The sequence below is a fragment of the Galeopterus variegatus genome, unplaced genomic scaffold (assembly GCF_000696425.1).
Source record: "Galeopterus variegatus unplaced genomic scaffold, G_variegatus-3.0.2 Scaffold7760, whole genome shotgun sequence".
Taxonomy (NCBI): Eukaryota; Metazoa; Chordata; class Mammalia; order Dermoptera; family Cynocephalidae; genus Galeopterus; species Galeopterus variegatus.
Window position 1 is genome coordinate 34962 of NW_007733871.1, and position 10037 is coordinate 44998.

Sequence of the window (10037 nt, forward strand, 5' to 3'; positions counted from 1 at the left end):
CACTCTCCCAAGTGAGCCACGGGCCGGCCCTCAAGTGTGGCATTTTTTTAAGGCTGAAAACGAAAGGATGGCAAACTAAAATAGACAGCAACTAGGCAAATGCCTTAATATTTATTTATTTGTTTATTCAACAACTATTTATTGGACATTTACTCTATGTGAGGCACAGTGCTCACACAGCCACTGCTGTGAAGATGAATCTCTGCTCTCTGCTGAATTTCAGTCTAGTGGGAGAGAGAAACAGGTAAATAGGCTATTTCCTTATTGTATAAGTTATCTGATAGAGGTAGGCACCAAGCGTTGTGAGAGCACAGATGGTTTGTCAGTGAGGGCTTCCTGGAGGAAGTATATCTGAGGTGAGTCCTGATGGATAAGTAAGAGTAGGGAGCTAGGAGTATTCATAGAATTCTACTTCATCTTCTAAGAAGATGGAGTACAACATACCAAACTCTGGAGATAAGAGAAAGCATGGCTAATGTGTAGACTACAGAAAGTGGGACAATTAGGGTAGAAGCAGAAAAATGTTAGTTACAAAAATTGTGAATAGGAGTTTGTGATAGAATAGAAGGTGGATTGTCAGTGATTTGATGTCTCACCAAATTTTGGGGGAAGCCTGAAAGCCTCATAGAGTGTGAGCTCTGGTTTCTAGAGAGAAAAACTTTTATGTGGTAGGATCAGAGCTGGTGTTCACCATCCTGGTCTCCACAGAGTGGGGTGTAGGCCTGATAATAGAATGGAACCCATGTTACCTGATCGTGAGCCCCTTCTTTCTTGCTCTTTTTACAGGCACCCTAGAATACATTTCCACACAGGCCTTGTGGATGCCCATCTCTACTGCTTGAAAAAATACGTTGTGGATTTCCTAATGGAAAATAGGTAAGAAAGTACAGTGCTTAACAAACTTCTTTTAACTTAGGTAACAGTTTTAAGCCTTCATAATGTTAGGTAATCAGCTTATATAAATAGCACTTATATAACTTATAGAAATAGCATTTTATATAGCTTACATAAATGTTCCTCACCTTTGTTTTAGAAATGAAATCATGTTGTCATCATACTGTTATTTTGTCTTTAACACAAAGTCCCCTGCTTGTATTTCTGGGGCTTGTTTTATAATAACCCAGCAAAATATTTTTGTAAAACTTGTAGTAACCCATGATGCCTTTCTGCATACTTCTAGGCTCTTCTTCCCTCCTTCTGCAAGGGTGAGCTCTCCAGCTGTTATGCTGTTTGTCTCCAAGTACATGTCCTTCCCCTAGGCAACTATCCTATAGATGGGCCCTCTTAGCAAAGGACCAGAGACTTGCCCCAGAAGGGGGGAAAAAAAAAGAAGAGAAATTCTCTCTCCAGTGTTAGAAAAGAAACCCACCTCACTGAGTGAACTTTCATGAATGCAGAGAAACAAAATTTGGAACTTTTTCTGATTTTGCTTTGAGAACAGAATTGTGGGCCATAATTAAATTCTTTTTTTGTGTGTGTGTGATCAGTAAGGGGATTGCAACCCACAGCACAGTGTGGTCCGCACCACGCTCAGCTAGTGAGCGCACCGGCCATCCCTATATAGGATCCGAACCCGCGGCCTCTGCGCTACCAGCGCCGCACTCTCCCAAGTGAGCCACGGGGCCGGCCCCATAATTAAATTAAATTCTTTCTAGAGACTTTGTCTGGCAGATCACAGGACTTGGGTTTCCAGAGAGAAAACCTCCTTTTGCAGTTGATCTCAAGATTTTTGATAAGAAATGCAGCTAGAGTCCTCAGAGGAATAGGTAGGAAAAGATTTAATAAATGCATAGTTAAGGGGAGCAGCCAGTTTCCTTTGATGACTGCTGGATAAGTTTCTGCCTTGAATAGCACTGATGGACCAGAAAGTCGGCATCACAGCAGCCAGTTCCCTCAGACCAGCTGGAGGAGGGAATCTAAGAACCTGAATTTATTTTTATTTATTTATTTATTCATTTATTTATTTTGAGTGTTTGTTTGTTTATTTTGTTGAAACAATTGGCTGTACATATCTGTGCGATACAACATTGAATATCATTATCTGTGTGCAATATGTGATGCTCAATCAGGATCATTAGTATATTCAGCATTATACAATGTAATCATTTTTTGTGACCCTTTACTAATTTTTTTCTAACCCTCCCCTAGAAACTGAGTTTAAATGCTAGCTCTGCCCTTGGCTGCTGGACTTGGATATATACAGGAATATCAAGGAAAAGGAGGAATGTTCCTCTGTGCCCAGTATGATCTCTCTTGCAGCATCCTAACCCTCACCCCCCACAACACCTGCTGAATTCCTACAGAAAGGCCCACAGAGAGCCAATGGTAAAATGAATTATTTGGACTCCCAGAAAGCTTTCCCAAAAATTGTGGTTTCTCTATTTTCCCTCCCCAGGATACTGTTACCCTGCTTTCCTCTGACTTGTTCTGTTTTTCATTCCATCAACACATATTTATTAAGCATCTGTTAGGAAGCAGGCATTGTGCTAGATCAACCATGGGATCAATGGTGAATAAGCAGATATGGCTTTGCCCTCATGGAACTTACAGCCTAAGCTCCACCATGAATTGTGGAGACCTTGCTTTTTAGATAAGCAAGGAAACTTGCTGCTAAGATTTAGAGAGTGATCTGAGACTTATTTTCTAGTTACCAGTCTGGGCTATTCATATTCCAAAAATGAACTCTTGGCCATTGAAATGTTTATTTTTTACTCCAGAATGAAAATGAAGCCATGTGAAATAGGTCCTGACCTTGATGTGCTGGGAGGGGATACAACAGTGATAGAAATCATGACTTTTTAAAAAAAATACTATTTATGGTCGGAAATTTCACACAAATATAAAAGAGAAAGTAATATGATGAACTCCCATGTATCCATTACACAGTTTCAGCAATTATCAACTCATGGCCACCACTCATCTCCACACCATCACCCCAGATTATTTTAAAGCAAGTTGTTATTTTATAATTTCTTCTGTAAATATTTCAGTATATATCTCTAAAATATAAGGACTCTGTTTTTTTTTAAAAAAAACAAACACCTTAATATCATTGTCACAACTAAAAAAACTAACAGTGCTTCCTTACTATTATCAAATAGAATTGTAGCTTTTGGTGTCTGGATAGGCAAACAGTTTTGCACCAAAGGTAGCCTCAACCTGGCTGCTGTAACTTATTTGTGGCTCATCTTGCCACTACCTGTCAGCTATTCCCACACCTGGCAAGTGTAATGAGTGGTATGTCCCTGAAGTTGGTGATATGGCTATGGCTGCTGGTCAGAAGCTCTACCAAATGGGACTTTCCCAGAGCCTGCTGTAATTGAGAATGATACAGAGCCTCAGCCCAGACTACCTCCTCATCCCAAGATCTGTTTAAGAGACACTTATCTCTTCCCTCCCCTCATCTACCTTCACCTCTCAGAGTTGTTAGAATCAAAGGACATATTCTGAAAACTGATAAATTTCAGTATACTGGAAAAAGAATAAAGCTACAGCAGGGCAAATCAGAATGATACTTGAAGGAGATTCTTTATTCCTGGCTGGAATAGTAGAGGTTTTTGAGAAGTTGTGGGAAATGGGACGAATAGGTTGGTAATAAGTTGCAGCTAGTACAATGCCTTGAAAGCTGAGCAAGGAGTTACAGATCTTTAAACAGAATAATCTTATATGAAATGAACAATGATGCAACATGGCAGGGGGACATAGACCATTCTGCATGGAAAAGAAATTCTTTTGAGGTTAAGCAGTCTGGTTATAAAATGATGACTCTTTAGGGAATGGAAAGGAAAGAGTAAACCTAGGAGACACAACTTCAAGAAAGGACTGTTTTAGCCGTCCTTTGGTACATTTCACCTATGGAAGTTAACATATTCTACCTTGTGTTCTTTGTGTAGAAAACTTCATGTTTTCTACTAAGTCACACTTATTAGTTGTTTACATGTTAGTATCTCCTACCCAAATTCTTGGAGAATGGATACCTACCTGGAATAGTAGGGTATTCACTGTATGCTTGGTGAATGGAAGAAAAGGAGATGTAATGACAGATAGCAGAAATAATTTAGTCCATCAGTAGTGAAAGAAGAGACAAGGATTTCTGCAGTTGGCTAAGCAGAAAACCTATAGGGAGAATTGTGAAGAGAAGAAAATTTGTACTTTCTTTGACAAGAAGTTTAGTAACTGAACTGTAAACATGTTTTAGAAGTTTCTATTTTATCTACTTCTGCATGCAATACGATAGATGAATGTTCCAAAGAATCTCTTGAACGTTGTCATTCAAAATGTATCGGATTTTTTGTTTAGAACGAGATCAGAGTTTAATCTGAGTATTGTGACTGTGGTACTGGCCTTTGGTACTGAATAGTGAGCTAAAGTTTCCTTCTTCTTTTACAGTGTCAGCTGGTCTAAGCCTAAGGAAGCAGACCTCTTAGGAGGTCTAAAAGTCCAGATATATATATGTTGTTTTGCAGCTGGCTGGTATGGGGTTTTGAACCCATGACCTTAGTGTTTATAAGGCTGCGTGCTAACCAACTGAGCTAACCAGACAGCCAATGCCCAGATATTGGCCCAACTCTTTGCTTGCCTTAGTAGGAGTTGCTCCAAAATGGATACCTCAGTCAGGGCCTTAGACTGGCATTGACCCTATGAAGGACTCAAGCGATATTGCGAGCTTTGTGGGCTAAAGCCATGGGAGACAAGCTATTAATATTAGGATTAGTCTTGATTTCCTTTTTGCATTGAAACCCAGAAAAATTTGTCTTTCTCTCCTTTTCCCTAACTGCTCGATCTTCTAGCCCCTTTAAGAGACCTAAAGGAGATTAATCTTCTTAAAAGGAGGTATTAAAGCTTGTCCAGAAAAATCCAAGTTTACAATCAATGTGTTAGAATCTGATCCTGCTGTGCAGTACTTATATAGTCTTGGGGTTTGGCCTTCAGGGCAGGGAGAGAAAGGAGAGAGAAGAAAATTACCTTTAATAGTACCAGCCATATGCCTGACACTTTGCTGGCTGCTTTTCACACATTAGTTCATTTGGTCCTTTAAATAGTTCTTTCATTAGGTATTATCCACATACTATAGAGGAAGAAAATTGAGGCTCAAAAGTCATTTGCTCAACATCATACAGCCAGAGCCTTAACAAAATCAGTCACTATCGATGAAATGATTGCTAGCAACATCCACCACAGATATCAGATATCTCTATTACAGACACACAAACATGCACATACACATCACACACAACTGGGAGGATAAAAGAACAGTCACACCTTCCTACTCTCAGTTATGCAGGGATACAGAAAAGTAAGGATGGGCCCCACAAAGCGAAGTCAGGAGTTGGGGGTAGGCAGCCATGGAGTAAGGTCAGAAATCAGGGTGATAATTAAAGCCATATGCAAGATGAAATTATAGAATAGCCATAAAGCTATGAGTAAGCACAAGAAAGCAGAGTGGAAATAAGAAGCAGAGATGAGGGACCATGTAGTGCCATGAGAAATAGGCAGTAGTAACCTTGATTCCTTACTGTTCAGTTCAGGCATCCATGTGACTTGGGTGACTTGTACTAAGGATATCTAGGATATCCTTAGATATCCTAGAAATTGTGCGATATGTCCTTTACTAAAATGACAGAAAAAAATTAAGCCAAGAATCTGTGACTTAACACACCTTTTCTCCAGGGCTGTTATTTGGTGGCTGCATACTGATAACTGAAGATGTAGGTGCTGCCAAGATTAAACCAGGGTAGTCTCCTTTGAACTTCTTAGTGATGTCTATTTTGATCTTTGGAACTTCTGGAAATCACTGGCTTTATGGAAGGAACAAGGGCCTAGTAACACATTGTATTGACATATATAAAAGTGAGCCCCCAGTGGAGCTAACTTGTACCATCTGAATGGGGGACCATGGGCCAGACTATGGTAAGAAAGATAACCTTTTTAAAGAGGGCTTAAAAACTGGAATAATATTTATAATTAAGACACTCCCACAAAGAAGCATCATCAAAGAACCAGAAAATGTAAAACCAGAGGAAAAGATGTGTTTAGGTTGGTGAGGATTTAAAAATAATTTCCCTATTAGTATAATGCTTAATTGGTGTCCTTTCCATCATTCTTCCTTCTCTGGCAAATTTCTAAATATCTATTAAAACTAGCTTAGACGTTACTCCTGTGGGAAGCTTTCTTTCAATTTTTTCTCCTTCACCTCCACTTACATTAGGTACTCTTGCTGTGCTACCACAAACATATTCTATGCTTATCTCCATCAGGCATAATTAATCATTCCCTCTTCTTATAATCTTTAATTATTACATGCATCCCATTAAATTGTATTTACATGCCTGTCTTTTCTACCTTTTTGAACTGCTTGAGGACAGAATCCATCTCTGATTCACCTCGTGACACACAGTAGCTGCTCAGTAAATATAAAGGTACCCAAACTGTCAACTTCATAAGAGGGCATGGATTTGCTGTTTTGGTTTACTGTTATATCCCTACTGTCTAGAACAGTGCCTGGTACACTTTGGGTGCTCAGTGAGTAAACTGAATGAATAAAATGTTTATTGAATTGACCTAAGCCTAAGTGCTCTCTCCAGCCAGTAGGAGCAGAATGTTTTCCTTTCTTAAGCCGTATGCACCAACATTGAAATTTTATTCTTAAAGAACCTGTCATTATTTTGCCAAGAAGGAAAAAGGGGTATCACAGAATACTATATACCAATTACCTAGCTTTTAAGTCTTTTAATCTAAGATATTTCCTGTTTATTCCTGAATATATCTACTTTCTTTGAAGGCAAAACAAAAACAGAAACAGAAACCCTGTGGACAAAGCTATTAACTTGGCAATTGCCTTTTCTTCCCAATTACACCTCTGCTGAGAGAAGAGGCAAGAAAACCCAAGTTTTTAGTCCTCTGCTCTGCAGACTGGAATTCTATTAAAAGTAGGTTTTCTGTTCTACTTCCTTCCTGACTATTCCTTTGAAGGACTGACTTGAAGTTGAAAACAGGAAATTTTAAGTCTCTCTTGGTTTGCTTACAAAGACAGTAAAACCAGAACGCAAAAGTAGCCAAATTTTTCCTTTTGCCACGGACATCATTTTTAGGCTTCCCCTGGAAGCTTGTGGCCACAAAGAGATCCTGATCTCAGATCAAGGCAAAATGCTAAAAATGTCAGCTTTAACCAGAACTAATAATCTTGTGTTTTTGCATTTGTTGGATTTTTAATGCTAGCAATATTAATATAGAGAAGCATATTTAGAATTTATTACATTTCCAAGTCAAGAAAGCTCTACTTTCTCCAGAAATCAGAAGAAATTATTGCCAGCTGTCTGGCCTAGAAGAATGATTTATACATTCACTCATTCATTTATTCAAATAAATATTTACTTAGCATGGACTACATTTTTATTGGAGAGACAATAAGCAGGGAATTACAAATCCTGTGGAAAGTGCTGTGGTTAAAGTAAGCACAGATTGGTAGTTAATATAGTATAGTAGAAAGAGTCAGAGGCTTTGGGATAGATGTAGAGTGAGTTTCAGTTCTATTAGTTACAAAAGCTGTATTAACCGTAGGCAAGATAGTTAACCTCGCTAAGCCTTGATTTCCTCATTTATAAAATAAGGACAATAATACCTACTGTAAGATTGCTGTAAGAATTTGAAATGATCTATATTAACTTCCTAGCATAATACCTCACACAAGATGTAGATTCAAAAGCCTGTAAATATAACTGTCTTTACTATGAGAGCACAGAAGCCTACAAGTGTTATGAAAAGCTTCCAAGAAGAGGTGATTTTTGAGAGGGGTGTTATGACTCAAATTTTTACAAAGTGAACACACCATTACAACTACTATATTCAGGTCAAGAAATAGAACATGACCAGAATTCCCAAAGATCCCCTTATTTGGGCCCCAAGTTACTAACTCCCCACCCCCCAACACATATATAAAGTAATCATGATCCTAAGCATTAAGTAAGTTTAAGGAAATAGGATCAGATCTGTACTTTAGAAAGGTCACTGTGTGTATTAAGTACAGGGTGGACTGAAGGAAGAAGAGATATGATCAGATTGTACTTTAAAGAGAATATTCTCTCTACCATATAAAGGATAGACTTTGGAAGGTAAAAGTGGAGGGAGAAAGACCAATTAAAAGCAGGTGCAGGAATTCAGGTAAATGATGACAGTAGTCTCGTCTACTACTGTTGTGCTAAGGCTAATGTCAGAATCCTGCTGACGACGCCAATTGTAAAGCTCTTTTACCTGCCGGTAATCCTGCACCGACTGGGCCAATTGTAGAGCTCCTCTACCACGCCAGTTGTCGACCTAGGGCTGGGTCTGGAGCTCACAGACACCCTCAAGTCCGTTGTCCAGACTGGGTCACAAAACCGTCACAAGCCAGGCCGGGTCACCAGACCCCTCACACGCCAGGCCGGATCGCCAGGCCCCTCACACACCAGGCCGGGTCACCAGACCCCTTACACGCAGGTCTGTTTGCTGGGTAACTGGCAAGCAGGTCCTTGGAAGGAAGCCGCAGGTTGGAAAGGCATGGCTACTGCCTGAGGCGGCCGCCGGAGGCAGTGAAAGGCCAGGCACATCGCAGGCGCACTAACTCCGCCCAAACAACCTATTCACAGCAAATGCTCGGCGAGATTCTGAACATCTGAGGGGCCCTGACCATTTTCCCAACAACTACTGTGGGGTAACTATTGTGAACATTTTAGTGTATTTCTTTCCATTGTTTTATTTTTGTATATACATATACACACATGAAATCACACCTTAAAAATAATATTCTACTTTCTTCATTGAGTATTATTTCATGAGCATTTTCCTGTGTCACTAAAAAATTCTTTATAGTCAGTTTTGTCTGCAAGATATTATATTATATATGTATACTATATTCTTCCATTGTTGGATATTTGATTGTTCTCTATTTTTATAAATAACATGAAGAAGAATATCTTTTTTTTGAAGATCTTTTTTAATGATCTGATTATTTCATTTATTCAGCAAATAATTATTGAGCATAATGTGTTTTCCTTAGGATAGATTTACAGAAATGGAGTTATAGGGTGAAATAATATGAACATCTTCAATTCTTTTGCTATATATTGCCAATTATTTTTCAGAAAAGATGTTACCAGTTTACCCTCCAAGTCCCATTTATGAGAGTAACTGTTCTCAAAGCACCTTTATCAGTAATGAGAATTATTTTAAATCTTCTTATTTAATTGGGAGAGAAATTACACCTTAATATTTCTTTGAAAATATTTTTATACTGTATATCTTTTTTGAACATTTATATCTATTTTTTTTTTTTTTTCCTGGCTGGTACTGGGATCAAACCCCAGACCTTGGTGTTATCGGTATCACACTCTAACCAACTGAGCTAACCAGCCAGCTCTTTATTTATTAAGAATATTAATCCTTTGTCCTATTTGTAGCAATTATTTTATCTTAATTAGGTGAGGTTGTTTGTTTACAGCTAGTAGTCATATCTGTTGTTCTTCTTTGTTATGTCTTGAGGGGGAGCTTATAATTTCATGAGATGAAGCAGGTGTTTCTGGGAAGTCTGTGTATAAGAGGAAAGGGAGAAAGTAAGGTTGGCCAGGGCCGGAGCACTGTATCCAGCTGGTGGCCTTTGAGCCCAAGGTCGGGATATTATGATGGTTTACAGTAGCCTTATACCACTTCTTGGCACAGCTTAGAGCTGCCTCCACTTTGACTGGGAAGCAGAAAGAGTAATTGTGTCCTCCATTATGCTGCTAAGCCAGCTGCATTATGGGAATTGACCTAATGCTGAGCTCCAGCAGAAGTGGGTGGAACCTGGCAGGACTGCTTCATGTCCTCTCTTCAAATCACTCATCTCCCTGAATGGGGGTCTGCCTAATGGGGCAGGGCCATGTGCTTGTTTGCTTGCCTCTTGCAGTGACAGTTCTGTTTGGTCCATAACATAAATATCATGGCCCTGAAATCCCCCAGCTGTCTGTGGCTTTGTCACTTCTTCAGAGAAAACTCACTTGTTTTCTAATGGGGGGGGGGGGGGA

At 39.2% G+C, this 10037-nt stretch overlaps 1 protein-coding gene across 1 annotated transcript in view; it reads left to right on the plus strand.

Moving 5' to 3' along the window:
- Nucleotides 1–786: 786 nt before the first annotated feature.
- The window catches only part of LOC103607831 (translation initiation factor eIF-2B subunit gamma), a gene marked incomplete at its 5' end in the record, with an annotated part of 46217 nt that continues 36966 nt past the window's right edge, over nucleotides 787–10037 (plus strand). The window contains one exon of the mRNA XM_008592299.1: nucleotides 787–876. Coding sequence (XP_008590521.1) covers nucleotides 787–876 — 90 coding nt within the window. The remainder of the gene's footprint in view (nucleotides 877–10037) is intronic.